The following is a 15,436-nucleotide window of genomic DNA, read 5'->3' on the forward strand; positions in this document are numbered from 1 at the left end:
CTAAAAAGAATTATAGGAAGGAACATTCCTTTTCCTCGTCTATCATGGTGATAAGGTTATCTTGGTAATTTGACAATTAAACCAATGTAAAAAAATTCATTTTAAATACTTTATTTTATCTAGATTTGGTTTCAAAATTTGGTTTTATTTAATTTGTTTTTATCAGAAATCTATCAAAGTTGGTTTTTCATTTTTTTTTTCTAAATTTAAAATAAAAAAGTCATGATATCTATTTTTTTTAAAAAAAAACAAATTTAGATTTAGATTTGAAATCTAAATTTTTTCTTTAAACAGCTAAATCAAACATTAATTTACGTGGATTTAGTTTCAAATTGGATTTTATTTATTTATTTATTTTTTATAAAAAATCTATCCAATTTAGTCTTCACGTTTTTTTTTTTTTTTTGAAATTTTAGAAAAAAACACGTTATCTAAAAATTAAAAATAAAAATCAAATCAAATTAAGATTCAAAATCCAAATTTGTTCAATAAATGGCTAAATTAAATCTACATGTGAATTTGGTTTCAAATTTTGGTTTTATTTGATTCTTTTTATGAAAAATCTATCAATTTGGTTTTCACGTTTTTTCTAAAGTAAAAGAAATGAACTAGGTTATCTAAAAATTAAAAAAAAAAAATCAAATCAAATTAAGATTTCAAATCTAAATTTATTCAATAAATAGCTATAAATCTTCAATTCTCATCATATATCGTTTCTTTATTTTTTTTTTTCTTCTTTATATTTTGATTTTGGTTTTAATTTTGTTAACTTCTTCTCCATAATTTTTTTAGATTGTTTTTGTTGCATTATATATATATATATATATATATTTGGTTGACCATTATTCCCACATTGTTGTGTTATTTTTCTTATTTTTAAACATTGTCTATAATTTCCAACTTCAGGAATGTATCTTTTCAATTTTTTACTTTATTCATTTAAGATTTCTTTAGTTTTTTTTTAATTCTTAATTAATTTATTTTTTTACTACTCTAGAAGTAAGCATCTCAATTAAGAGTTTCTCTTGTGTGTGCGCATGTGTATGTGCATATATGTATAGCCAAAGTGAACTTAGCTTAGCGGTATTAATATATACTCAGATCCAAGAGATCGGAGTATCAATCCCCCAACCCACGGTTGTCATACTAAAAAAGATAAAATTGTTTGAGATTTGAGATTTAGGGTTTATTTTATTAAAATTAAAATTAATTAGTTTATTTAATAAATTGTGATTAAAAATATAAATAATTCAAAAAATGAACAGCATAAACAAATGTTTAATAAAATCACAACTTTATGAAGAAAAAAAATCTTATATTTTAAAATTTTATAATACGTGCATCGCACATAATAATAAATTAGTTAAAACGATGATATTAGATCACTCTCCATAATTAAAAAAACAAAGATTCTAATTCATAGTTGATAAAAACTTTTAAGTATAGAATTCATCAAACATTGAAAGTTATAATTTATTTATAAAAATTATGAAAAAAATACTTATAAAATTTCTAAATTTCTTTATTTTTTTTTATCTAAAAAAGTGTCTATAAAATATTATTTTAGATTGCTCCTCTATGTGAAAGATAATTTAGGAAATTACATCCATTCTCTTTAAATGACAAAATTGTTAGATTTTCAAATATAGCAAACTGTCATTATCTATCGTTGTCTATCGTTGATAAAGAGTGATATTTTACTATATTTATAAATAAATTGACTCTTTTTTCTATATTTGAAAATATCCCAAAAACTATTGATATCCCACTTAATTCAAAAAATCCCACCAATAATTATGAAAACTTTCTTCCCTCAAACTTTCTTTTCTTCTTTGTTTTCTTGTACAAGCTAGCCTCCAATTTCAATACATAAAATACATATAAGTTATTGTTAATTTTTAATTTTAATAGATAAAATACATATCAATTACAGTTGAGCTAGAGTGGTTCTAACTACCTTTGTATAATAATTTTTCACATAATAACATAAAAAATATTGTATTTAATAATTAAATTCATCACACTTTTTTCTTATTTTAGAATCAATTTTGTTGGATAAAGATGAAAATGCACATGTTAGAGCCTACCCTTACGGCGGTGTTTGGTACAATCTTATTAATAAAAAGGAGCCTTTTCTATTTTTAGGTTCATAATACATTGTAGTTTTCAAGTATTTATTGGCTGAAAAGCTAAGGAATTATTTAAAATAATAATATTATTTTTCAATAAAATGAAGAATAATTTAGACTCCCTTTCATTAACATTATTTTTTTACAAAAAGGACTTCACCATTTTATCTTGTTGTTGCATAATTTTTACATAATTTATATAAAAGCAACAAAAGCAAATGACATTTTAAAGAGAGAGAAGTTTGGTATTTTCAAAATTTTGAAAAGATCTCAATTTTAAGAACATGTCAATCCCGATAGATCTTTGTTGAAAAATTATAAAAATAAAAATTAAATTAAATTAATGAAAAAATATTTTGCATTTTATAAACAATTTAACATTTTTATTATATTTACATTTGTAATTTTTCGTGTTTCATGAGTATTTTTTCAATATTTCATGAAATATCGACATATCAATAGAAATTTAATACAAGAAAGGTAATTACAAATATACTTCCGAACTTTGAGATCATGTCTATTTGATCCCTAAACTTTTAAATTTATAAATTTAGTCAAACTTTAAAACTTTTTAAAATTCGCAAAATTACTAAATACAAACTTGAAATTTTAGAGTCTTATTAGACCTAAAATCCAAATTTTAAAGTTGTAAAAACCTAATATTAGTTACTTTTGAAACTTCACGACCAACTTGACACAAACTTCAAAATTTAAAAACCAAATATATAATTTTTCTAAATAATTATAAAAAAGCAACAAATCTCTCCTAACATAATTCAAATAACTTAAAAAGAGAGAAAAAAAAAATCAAAATAATGTTGAATACTTTATTTTCTGTTAGAGACAAAAATAAAAAACAATAATACTCCTTCCTCATATTCCTTAAATACTTTATTAAAAAGAACAAGGACAAACCACAAAATTTTATATATCATATATATTGGTATATAACCAAAAAAATATTTATATATTATATTCCTATTAATTGGAAAAACATGTTTTTGGTCTTCACAACATCCTATGATCTCCAAAACTCTCCACAACTTTGATTTAGGGAAGCATTTTTTTTATAAAAAAAATTCAATTAAAAATGCTATCTATTTTATTAATTTGGACACATATAAGTAAATGAACATACCATATAGTTTAAGGAACCCTTACCCTACAAATAAGCTGTGAGGGGGTGGGTGTTCTTTCTATTAGGCTGTCTTGGAGCAGTTTCACAGTATAGGACAATTTTTCCCCAAACCACCCTCTAGCCTCATAAATTATTATTTTTTTTTAAAAAAAAAACAAAATAGTCATTTTATTGAAAAATGATTAGATACAGCTTATATCATGCCTCCCTCTTTTGTAACATAGTAAACAATAATAATAATTTAGTTCTTTTTAAAAAATATTTGTCACATGATAAATTTTAATTGAGTAAACTAAGTGGGTTGCAGAAAAGATAAGTACAACCAAATTTGCTATACCTTTTTTTATATATATATATTTTTGTTTTTGTACAGATGACCTTTTCTCAACCTCTTAAATGATTAATGATATGCCCCTCACAAACATATGAAATTTAACCATATATTTATGTCAAAGGCACTACATCATTTTATAATATATGACGTTAGAGATGACTATGTCTATTGTAACTTTAACGCGATGACCATTTCTACCGTGATCTTCATTTTTCTCATGTTCATGGAAAGAACACAGCAGAGAAAAATGAAGATGACTTAAGTTAGGGCTACGATAGACATAGGTTATCTCTAACATGGATACCTTATGAAATGCGATATTGTACTCTAATATGCGGTCGTTAATCATAAAGATGCCCATAAAATGGTCCTTCGTAATTTTTTTTTTTTAAAAAGGGAACTCTATTTTTTAGCTAACAAAGAACAAAATATATCAAATCTTTCACCAGCATTGACAAGCAATTTATTATCCCTTGATCACATGGTTTGCCTCTTTTGATTATTCTCAACCACTTCCCTAATCAGTTTCTTTAGCTCTCTCTCATAATTTAAAAACACCCCTCTTGGTATGGCTCATATTCTTTTATATATATATGGCTGAACCCACCTTAATATTCTCCTAGAGATCACAATGACCACTCTAAACAAGCAAATGAAAGGATTCAAATCCTTTTACAAGTCTCGTGATGGAGGTCGGAATGTACCTACACGTGAGCCTGTTTCGACGAGTTCAATGGATAAAACATCAATTTACAAGTATAACTGGTTGGGTAGGAAAACTAAGAAAGCAACTGATCAGCACGGCCGCGGCGGCGAGGAAATAATGGGAGGAAGAAAAGTGGTGGTTGAAGGTAGGAAGTCAGTTTCTCATGTGGAAACAAATTTGGGATCAGTGGCTGCATTTCTTCAAGTGAAAGTATTGGTATCAGACATGCCTGAAATTATGCAAATTCAAGCTTTTAGGACTGCAAGGAGAAGTTATGATAGTTTGGAGAAGTTCAGCTCAAAACATATGGCTTACAATATTAAAAAGGTATTATATTTATCAATTATATTATTGTTGCCTTGGCAAGTTCTGTTTTTGTGGGTAATTTTTCACTGAGTTTCTGTCTTTTGGTGGATATTTTTCTTTTCTGACCTCAACAGTTAAAGAAACCGACAAATAAAGCAAGTGAGAAAATGCGACATAGAGATTTACGTAGTTATAGTGTATTACCTATGTTCAATACGGTGATTTATTATTGGAAAGAAATATTAAATAATACAGATTGTAAATGTACTGATAGGATTAAAGGATTTATATATAGTGCATTCATCTAAACACAAGTACCAAACTCATAAATAACATATATCATTGATGGTTTTTGATCGCTTTTTCTTTTTCTTTTTTGGGCATTGGGAATTTCATATTGATCCTTTTTTTTCTTCTTTTTTCTTAGAAAATGTTCAGAGAAAGGTAGAGTAGAAGGCCCCTTGATTTCCTTTTTTTTTTTTTTTTGGTCATATTCAAAAAGAAAATCAATCAATAGAAAATGAGAAATCATTACATTTCTAGTTCTTGTTTCTCTCTTTTAGAGTCCATCTCTAGTACTGAAAATGTGAGAGATAAGAATTCAAACTTTAGACTTCAAGGAAAAAAGTAAATGTCAATTATCGCTCAATTAAATTGACATTCGTCATCAAAATTCTATCTGTTCAATCACTAAATCTGTGGATTATATAATAAAAAAAAAAGTTTTGAGACAGAATTCAAGTGGGCATTTGGTCAAAGGATCCGACAGCCCATGTGTTTAGATAAGTGATTAGCACATATTTTAAAGCTAACAATCTGATATTTTTCATTGAAATTGAAGCTTTTTTTTTCCTTCCTTACAAATCCATGTGCATTGCTTGATCGCTTAGTGTTCCTAATTTCCCTTGCAATCATTTTGATAGAATCTAACTTATTACTAAATTAGTACGACTGAGATTGGTTATGAGAATTGAATTAAGAAGGGTAGCAAGACTTGTACCAAGTCAGATGAATTGCAAGAAAGAATTTGGTTGTGAGAAGAGCTGAAATTGAGAATGTTTTAGCTCATTGCCACCATCTTAATTTTCGGTCTAATATGGTAATGGATTTCTATTTTCGTAGTAGTTTTGAAATGTTAATAGAAGGTCAAAAATAATATTATAACTTTTAAAAGAGTAGGGACACTTTTGAAATAAGTGGCGAAGTTCAGAGATGCACCTCATACTTGTAAACTATTCTTGTCAAAACCCAAAAATTATCTAATAGAATAACTTTGAAAACAAATATTTTTTTGAGACAGTTACAAATATAACAATATGACCTAAAGTACTAGCATATATAGCACAATGCAAAAAAGTTTACAAATATAGCAAAATTTAAATCAACTCTCAAAGTTTATCAATGGTAGACTGTATCACTGGTAGAAGTCTATCAGTGATAGATTTTACTATGTTTTGCAATTCTTTAAAAAATAATTATCAACTCAAAAGTATTATCCATTGTAATTAACCTATTTTTCCTTTGATGCACATTAATTTTTTACATTGATTTATACTAATTAAATTGGGGATTAACGCAGGAGTTTGATAAAGTTCATGGGCCAGCTTGGCATTGTATTGTGGGTTCAAGTTTTGGGTCATTTGTGACCCACTCAACAGGTTGTTTCCTTTATTTTTCAATGGAGAAACTGTACATTTTGTTGTTTAGAACTAAGATTCAGAAAGCTACTGAATGAGTTTGAGTTCATAGAGAATAATGAATCTATGTAAAGGCATTTGATCATCATACAAAAGCAATTTGTTCTACTTCTCCCCTATTTCTAATAGTTATTGTAATTTAAAAGAGAAGTTAGGCTAATGGTTTGTTGGATGAAATCCTTTTCAAATTGTCAACTACTATTGCTTTTTAGTCCAACTACTTTATTTAAATGAGCTTTTCACTCTTTTCTTTCTTTTTTTAATCTTATTCAGTAAGAGTGGTATCAGATGCAATCTCATCTATCTAATTGACCTATACATCCTACCGACCAACTTTAAAAGATAACAAGAATTTTTTATGTATTAACCTTTTCATTTCAACTATTCTAACCAAATCGTAAGAGTCCTCACCACCAAACCACTTCCTTTTCAACCTAAAATTTACGAGGGTCAATCTTGCAAACATACAACCAAATGAATTCTCTCTTGCGAGATGCTAACGATGTAAATTTGTGTAGAATGACTTTTCAAGTGCTTAAAAAATATTGTACAAAAGTATATATTTTTTTAAACACGTAAAAAGCCATTTCACTCTCCCTTCATTAAAATTTATACAGATTATCTAACTCTCTCGTGAACTAAAGTCCATGCACCATAAAGCTTTCAACCAATTGGGTTGCACAAGATTTTGTAAAACATCTGTCCATACCTGATAAGCAAAAAGGGTAAAGAATTAAGATGCTACTTATGTATTCTTGACTATGCTGACCCATTAACTCCATAAATGTGAGATTTCCACAAGTGTTGACTCTTTGTCCTTGCCAAATAGAAGCTGTGAAGTCTTTTTTTTATGTTATAGGGCTAGATATCAAATAGATTGTCGAACCCAATTAGAGAAGATGCCGACCCCTTTATCCAGACATGAAAAAGTATAAAAAGAAGTCAACATAAAATGGCCTTCAAAAGATTATCTTTATCTAATGAACATCACCTTGGAAATTATTTTGATTTAAAATTTTGGTCCGATGACTGAACTCTAACAAGGCTTCAGAAAATACTTCCTCACATAAAATTTTGTCAATCTTGTTAAAATTTGTAAACCATTTCCTTAGTATATCCTAGTTCCTTAAGTATGCCAACAAGCTGCAAGAAAGTAGTAAAAAAGATGTAGATCAATATGTATTAATAGCTGAAAAATCAATTAAAGTTCATGGACAGTGAAAATCCTAAATAAATATACCTCTCCCTGTGAGTAATCTGGAGCCTTCTCCCCAGATATGTGTTTCATCATCCCCGGTGGACCGCATACCTGAACACATGGAAGAGAGTCCTTTATGAATCTAGGAATGACTATGGTAGTACAACTAGAAAACATATAATTTCCTTCCATGTCAACTGAAAAAGGCAAAAAAAAGAAAAAAAAGGAAAATATTTTTTTGTAGTTGAACTTCTATAAAAGTAACAATTTAGTTCCTAAACTTTAGTTGATAACGATTTAGCCCGTATACTTTTAAATTTATCACAATTTGGTTCCTGAATTTTGATAAGTAACGATTAGTCCCAATCGTGAAAATTTTCATCAAGTGACAATTTTTATCATATAATGACTTAATGTTTATAGTTTGTAAATAAATTTGATTTCCAATCAATCTATCAATCAACACACGTAAGAAATTTCATTAAATCATTATAGAGTGCAAAGTACATGGACTAAATTGTTACTTATTAAAGTTAAAGGACTAAATTGTCACAAATTTGAAAGCATGGAGACTAAATCGTTACCATCTGATGTTCAAGGACTAAAATGTTATTTTCATGAAAGTTCAGAGATCAAAAGTGTTTTTAAACCCCAAAAAAATTCACATCCAGAGTCCTAGTGCAGAAGTTAACTAGCTCCAAATTCATGGGAGATAAACAATACTGTTTGAGCTATCATTGCAAGCTACAGCTACATGGCAAAATTGAATTGTCCTTGGTAAATTACTAGAAGGCAGGCAAGGGGTTAATTTAAAATTAAGTTATTTTAGAAAAATTGGAGTGTTTGGCAACCACTCAAAATAACTTTTGAAGAGTATTTTCAACAATTTTTATCAAAAGTGTTTGAATAAAAATGAGTTTTTTGAAAAATACTTTTTCTCAAGTCAATCCAAACTGGCCTTTAAACTACCCAATTGATATACAATAGCATGGTTATATATATTATTATGATAATGGGAACCATAGATGGAAGAGGCAACACAGATTCTTAAAACTATTTTTTCATTTCCTTCCCATTTGAGGAAAAATGACGCGTAGGCTGGTTCTTCTATGAGATAGACAAGAACTGCAAAGATTACCAGGTACTGAAGTATTACAGCAGCAACGACGATAAACACTTACGAGGATTAGTGCGTCATCACCAGGGGGTGGTAAGCTTTTGATGACCATATCCTTTGATACGTATCCTTTTCCTCCCTTCCAACTCTTTGATGGATTATCAACAGTGTAGAATACCTACATTTTTATTACCATAAAGTCCATCACTTTGATTAAGAGGGAGGGATACATATATATATACATATACATATATAATAATAATAATAAAAAAATTTATTGATTGAATGAAATTTCAAGAGGGAGATCTCTAATCCAAGAGAGTTACAGAAAACCTCTCCGATTGGATCAAAGAAACGATTAAGGAAAAAAAAAAAAAAAAAAACTGCTCCTGACAGGAAAATGAAATATATCAACACGGGCATGCAAAAAAGGGGAAATAGTTTTACTTCTACTACAGCAATTTTTCATTACTGAAACAGATGATACCTTTATATTTGGGTGGCTAGATGCAAGTATGTCAAGTTTCTGTTTAAGCAATATGTCATCAGGAGAGACATTCCCGTAAAGCAGCGAGACCTGTAAGCATAAAGGACATGCTCAATCAATCATTAAAAGTTATAGTTGAGCAAATTTTGTGCTTGTACTGCACAAACGAAGATTGAAAAACCAACGAGTATCTATCATAAAATTTTCCCAAGTTCATACATTTGATTAAAGTGCTAAAAGAAAATGCCGCTTCACTGCCCATAGGAAATGCCGAAAATTTATACTACAACAGTTCCAATTGGGGTGCATTTTCACAAGCTTCAAATAGGGGATAGACGGAGAGTATAGGTTTTCCATTAGAACTCTTCATTAAATGAATGAAACATTTTTTACCAAGTGATTGAACAAAGAAATATTCTTGTATACCATGCAATAAACTGCACAAAATCTCATCAAAATGCAATAAAAGGAACCTTGGACTTCAACTTTACTGGTCAGTTTTGGCTTAGTTCAGAAACTTTGCAAGAAAAGTTCATTGCGCACCTGGGTATTGTCATCTGGATTTTTTACTATAGCATCAATGACCTGGAGCATGGGAGTAATTCCTGTGCCACCAGCAATCTGCATGGGCAGAAAACAAAATTTGGAGATATCACGTATGGTTGATTTCAGTATTTAGTTACTCTAATTCCAGTTAAGCTGCATTTTCAGTTTCCTGTGCATATAGTTGAAATGGTCAATCTCATTCCAAAGAAAGCCACATGACTTTCTTGTCATTTAAAATATATAATATATTAAATGAAATCTTAGACTTTTATCTTTGAAATTAAATGTTACTAACGGTAACAGCATTGCAAATCCAAAAAATGATGAACTGCCAACTACAGTATCTGAGCTTTTTATAAGGGCTGGACAGCAATTAAGCTATATACTTATAAGTGACATTTTCATGAGCAATCTGACATGATTCTTCTTACCATGCCAATGTGTTTCTTCATATTTGGAGAGTATTTGAGTTTTTCAATGGGGCTGCACCACAATTATGGGAAAAGAGAGTGACATATATGATATACAATACATGACCTGAAGGTAACGAGGAAGACAAAATTAATTAAAATACCCTTTCACTTCAATTGTATCCCCAGGTTTCAAGCTAGCAAAATGCTGACTCATTTTTCCTTGAGGATATACCTATAAAACACACGAAAGAAACCACAATCTATGTAAAACATTTCACACTTTATAAAGAAATTTCGACTTCGAAAGGATAAGTAGATATCCGATTGAGAAAATATATAAGGTCATGTGCAGAAAAATATACCTTAATTAGTAAATCAAAGTATCCCTTTGCATCAGGATCTGATATAGGTGTATACCTGGAAAAAAATGATTAATATAAAATAAATGGAAAAAAAACTAAATATACAGAGCATCACATTACATACATCAGTAAATCCAACCGAGTCTCATCTTAAGGTTTCAAGAAAATAAAAAATAAAATAAAATAAACTGGCTAATAAAATAACTTCACGAAGACCAACTAACATAAAGTAGAGGGGTTGGATTGATGGTGAACAAGAAGGAAGCAAAATAGCTGGAATATCAAAAAGATTGGAACTGTGAATATTATTTGCTATATCTCAATTTAAAAAAAAAAAAAAAAAAAAGTGAATATTGTTTGCCATACAACATGGAATGGACTGGCTGGAAATCTCAATTTCCCAAGGATGTAAGTATTTTAAATCCATTATCGATTGGCAGAACTATACAATGCCAAACCCTCGAAAACTACAACTTACTGATACTAAATTTTCAATAGTCAATTATAGATAAAATTAAAATCAAGCATCCCCAATATTTGAACAAGAAGACTTACGGGCGTACAACGTATTTTACTTTCCCCTCATCATCTTGTCCACTTGGAGCTCTGTGTTTACAACAACGCACGCCAATGAATAATCAAGAAGCATATTCCTTTTAACTTTGCAATCAGGTAAAGAAAAATATATCTCATATGGTTTAATTGAAAAAGAAGGGTGGAGGACAGAAGGAAAGAGAAAAACATACCTTGTATAGATGCACGAAGCAACATTTAACCCCAATTTTTCCGTAGGATCAAATGAAAATCTGCACCAATTGGTGTGTCAGAAAATATTGCATATGTAAAAAGTTCGCCAAAAAAGTACCCATTTTTAATTAATTGCATTCACTGCACACAGGACTTAGGTGAGGTTATGTTATATTGGTGTGGAAAGAAGAAAGGAGCTGGGACAAACAAAAGCAGAAATAGTAGTGTGTAGCAGAGTGGCCTCCGTTCATTATTTGAAGGGGTAAAGTCTGGGCAGTAGTTTTAGAAATTTCTTTCTGCTAACCCCACAACAAGTTCTTACCTGAAATCTAAAATTAAAGATATGTCTACTAGATACTATATAATATTAAAAAGGTAGTAAAAAGCAATGAGATGCTTCATTATCTGGTACCTGAATAACTGAGTATCATGAGTAACCCTTGCAGAGTCTTGCAACTTGAATTCAATCCATTTACCTGACTTGAGTGCTGGAAGTGCAGAAAAACCATTTTTCATGAATTATACAATGTAAGAAAATACTTACAAGTAATATAAATATCCTTTTCAATTCTCAACGTCTTATAAAGTAAAATCATCAAGACATACTAAAGACATGTCTGGGCGTGATTCTAAAATGGTTAAAATCAGTTTTTTTTTTATTTTCAAAATCATTTAAAACATGTTTTTAATCATTCAAAAAATCAAAATCAATTTTGATGATATACAAATTGCAGTAACAAGTGTAAAAATTAAAAATTAAATTGATTTTACATGATTCAAACGAGTTTCCGCGTTTTAAAACATGACAGTAGTGATATTCAAGTTCAAAGGTTGATTCGAGCCAAATATTCTCTCTCTTTCATCACAAAAGTTGTTACAGAAAGAGGAAATAAGACAAACTGACCAACTTTTGGGCCTGCCTCTTCACTGCTTTGATCTAAATGAACCTGTGAATAAAGTTTACAAATAGAAGATTAAGCTCCGAAGAGATGCTTCATCCTAGAAAAACCTAATCACACGATCATTTGACGAAAACGAAGCTCACTGACAAACCAATCCATATCCATCACGACGAGTTCAAAATTAAGAAAAATAAAGAAGAATGCAAGAATTCAGTACAAGCAACCTCATTCTATAGAGCTGAGAAGAAAAGAAAAAAAGAAATTCGAGGCGTCTTACCAAATCCGAAGTGGAAACATAATACAAATACGAGATTCCGCCAGAAATTGCAGCGATTGCTCCAATGGGGAATCTGAACATAGAGGAATGGATCTTTGATTGGCTTCCTAATGCATTGTAGCGTAGAGATGGAGCAGCGTTTGCCAATCTTCTGAAGAACGTAGCCATGATCGCCGGAGGAAAGAAAGATATAACGAAATGTGTAACGAAATTATCAGAATAATAGAACCCCTTTGCTTTGCTTTTGATTCTTTGAAATAAAGCCTTTGCTTCTTCAGTTTGCTGGGAATATTGAAAAATGGAAATATATGGGACCCACTTTTGAAGTTGGGCCTGGTTTCTTGGTCCATTTGAGCCCAATTTCAATTTGATAGCTTGGGCCGTAGCCTTTGAGCTCAATTCTCGTCGGGCTGCACGCTGCCCTAAACTGACGAAATGATGTCCGAAAATTCCCTCTTTATTGTACTATTTTGTTTTGGTTTTTTGTTTTTAATTGAAAAAAACCCTAGTTATATAAATGTTTGGAAAAAAAAAAAATTTGCCCATGAATTTTTAATTTCATCAAATCACACCTCTTAACTTACCATAAGTATTGTAATTTTAGCCTCAAACTTAAACGTATGTTACAATTTTCTTGAATTGTAAAATCATATTGTTATGGGTCATTTCCAGACCAAGAATCTCGAGCTCGGGAAGACGTGGGGATGTAAGAAACGAGCCAATAGACTGAGAGAGGAAGAAAATGAGAGGTTTTGAACCAAAACGGCCTAACCAGCCTTTCTAAGCCAAGGTCGAGGCGGGTTGGGCCATTTTCCCACCCACCCGAGGAAAAAGTCCCAATCTTCTTAGCCAGCCTGAATCGACTTTTCCTAAATCCCTCTACTTTTCCTAAGGGATTCAAATTCATCATACTATAAAATAGGAAGTCATAAGCACACCATAAGGTAAGTTTTTCTCCCACATCTCTAGCTTGCTTTGACCATTTGCTAAATATTGACTTAAACATCGGAGGTTTTATGGCAAGCACCACACCGGTGTTTCTTTTCTTGTTTTTCAGGTTGTCTTCCTTCTTCGAAATTAAAAATTCACCGTCAAAGGTACTTGAAGGTCATGTGAGTCCTCCTGCCTGAATTTTGCCATCAACAGTCGGCAGTGAATGTGAAATGTAGGTTTCAGAAAAAGGAAGGACTGGACCTGGAACCATACGAAGGGGGGGGGGGGTGTATAGGTCTCGTCGGACATACCCTGAAACTTTAGGCTTCACATGAGAGTTTAGCCTTTAGAAAAAGGCTCTCACTCATCAGTCAGCTCTTTTTCTTTCCAAAGGATGGGGTTGAGATGTATAAAAACCTTTTTTTTTTAGGATACCCATCCCATTTCCTCCGGCACGGAAGTGGAACGGGCGAAATTACGTGAGAGAAAGAACCTCTTGGTGGAGTCCCCCCGAGCCGAGGACTGAATAGCACAACTTAGTGACTAGGAGCGGAGGGAGAGGAGATTCACAAGACAATAAGATCTCCCCCAAAAAGCCAGCCCGGGGCCGGAGTCAGCATAGAATGAAGGGGACATTGTCCGGGAAAGCTAATCTTGGGATTGCTGTTTCAACTACCTTCGGAAAACTGTGGGGAAGAATATTACAATCCTAGTAAACCTAAAAAAAAAGTTGCTAAAGATAACAAGTGAGATGGATAGATGTTGCTTGTTGCGTTCTCTGTATCAATTGTGTCTATGATGCTGAGGATGAATGATTATAGAAAAGATGTTTAATCTATCACTTGGTATAAAAATGATGCTATGTGTTGGATGATGATAGATCTATGAGCGTGCATACTTTGCTAATGCATACAAGTTCTCTTAAGCTAAACCAAGTATAAATCTAACCTAAGTGTCCTGGTAAGCCTAGGGTTAAACGTAGGAACTCTAGAGTACTCTAACGCACGTTTGGTCTTTGGATCTATTGCAGAGGTTTCCTAATTATTTGATATGCGTTGATTATGTACACTAAATTATTGGCACGCATGCAAGAGAAAAATAGGAATCCAGAGAGAGGGAAAAATATATCATGGATGAGTGGCTTAAGCGTAGATGGTATGTGTTGATTTCCTAGTGGTAACAACAAGTCTAGATAAGCACAATGACAATGAAATGGAAATGTTACAAATGTCTACTATAATCTAAGTGTATGCATGATGTGTTGGAGATCTGTTCTTTATTCATATTCAACAACTCTCGATGCGGATGCCACACTTATCCTATCTCTAGGGTGCATGCATTGGTTAAAATGAATAGAAGAGTGACATGAATAATTTTATCTCTAGAATTACTTCAAGCCCTATTTTGACAATTAAGTACTTTTTCAAGTGACTAATTGCGTTTTCACTTTAATCAACTGACCAGGTGGATTTAAGTAATCAAATTTATGCATTCATCAAGCCAAAAGATTCACAAACACAAACAACTTAGATAATTAACAAATGGAGATGTGAAGAATGGTCGAAAATAAGATTCAGTTAATGATATAAGTTTTGATACAAATAATCTTAGTTCAATCAAGTGGAATGGAGAATGGGAATGCAAGGTAAGAGAAAGAAGTCAAGCCACAGGGTTCAATCTCTTGTCCCCCTTGGCTTGTTTTTATGCTTGTTGTGACCAACTCGGTGGAAGGGTTGGAAGAGACGTCTCTCAAGCTTTTCTTCGACAGCACCTCGTTACCAACGATGGAGAATGGCTATCGTCCCTCCTACTTGCTTGTGGACGGCAAAGATGAAAAATGACTAACTCTCTAACTAACTACTGGCTAATTTTCTAACTTGCTAACTTCTTAACTTGCAGGCAGCTCCTCCTTATATAGGTAAATAGCCACTTGGTGATATGACTACATTAAATTCCATACTCTGGACCGTCGCCTGCCATTCTACTTCAATCAGACGCTGTCAGTCAAATGCTCATGCTTGCAAGTTGTGACGACATGGAATGCATGAGCCAAATATATCTTTCATGCGTCGGGTGGTCTAAACGCATGCCCTTTGCATTGGCCTTGTCTGCAACACTTGGTGAATTTTTCTGATTTCTGTATT

The 15,436-nt window shown here is 31.4% G+C and overlaps 2 protein-coding genes across 3 annotated transcripts; one reads left to right on the forward strand and one right to left on the reverse strand.

The window, feature by feature from the left end:
• Window positions 1-4,100: 4,100 nt before the first annotated feature.
• LOC120080348 (uncharacterized) lies at window positions 4,101-6,517 on the forward strand. 2 transcript variants are annotated; one of them, XM_090314901.1, is made up of 2 exons: window positions 4,101-4,634; window positions 4,748-6,186. In XM_090314901.1, the coding sequence occupies exons 1-2, from the start codon at window positions 4,233-4,235 to the stop codon at window positions 4,919-4,921; spliced, it is 576 nt and encodes a 191-aa protein (XP_090171027.1). In that variant the 5' UTR covers window positions 4,101-4,232; the 3' UTR covers window positions 4,922-6,186. The 2 variants fall into 2 exon arrangements, with proteins under 2 accessions (XP_090171027.1, XP_038890919.1); XM_039034991.2 differs by lacking the exon at window positions 4,748-6,186 and adding an exon at window positions 6,193-6,517 and having other exon boundaries at window positions 4,108-4,634.
• Window positions 6,518-7,200: 683 nt separating this feature from the next.
• Window positions 7,201-12,635, reverse strand: LOC120079452 (FAD/NAD(P)-binding oxidoreductase). The gene is made up of 13 exons (XM_039033638.2): window positions 12,360-12,635; window positions 12,085-12,127; window positions 11,593-11,668; window positions 11,180-11,239; window positions 10,989-11,039; window positions 10,434-10,488; window positions 10,233-10,303; window positions 10,090-10,141; window positions 9,656-9,733; window positions 9,113-9,202; window positions 8,690-8,803; window positions 7,551-7,619; window positions 7,201-7,453 (listed from the first exon to the last, which is right to left on the reverse strand). The coding sequence occupies exons 1-13, from the start codon at window positions 12,525-12,527 to the stop codon at window positions 7,397-7,399; spliced, it is 984 nt and encodes a 327-aa protein (XP_038889566.2). The 5' UTR covers window positions 12,528-12,635; the 3' UTR covers window positions 7,201-7,396.
• Window positions 12,636-15,436: the final 2,801 nt, after the last annotated feature.

Source organism: Benincasa hispida, chromosome 6 (assembly GCF_027475165.1).
Source record: "Benincasa hispida cultivar pf3 chromosome 6, pf3_genome.v1.1, whole genome shotgun sequence".
Classification (NCBI taxonomy): domain Eukaryota; kingdom Viridiplantae; phylum Streptophyta; class Magnoliopsida; order Cucurbitales; family Cucurbitaceae; genus Benincasa; species Benincasa hispida.

Bases quoted from the DNA above. Each gene is read 5' to 3' on its own strand.
- LOC120079452 (XM_039033638.2), bottom strand. From the start codon at position 12,527: ATGGCTACGTTCTTCAGAAGATTGGCAAACGCTGCTCCATCTCTACGC. The intron at 10,489-10,988 runs GTAAGTCTTCTT...ATTTTTTTCCAG, and splicing joins GTAAAATACGTTGTACGCCC to GTATACACCTATATCAGATC. The intron at 10,304-10,433 runs GTATATTTTTCT...TGTGTTTTATAG, and splicing joins ACTTTGATTTACTAATTAAG to GTATATCCTCAAGGAAAAAT.
- LOC120080348 (XM_090314901.1), top strand. From the start codon at position 4,233: ATGACCACTCTAAACAAGCAAATGAAAGGATTCAAATCCTTTTACAAG. The intron at 4,635-4,747 runs GTATTATATTTA...TGACCTCAACAG, and splicing joins TGGCTTACAATATTAAAAAG to TTAAAGAAACCGACAAATAA.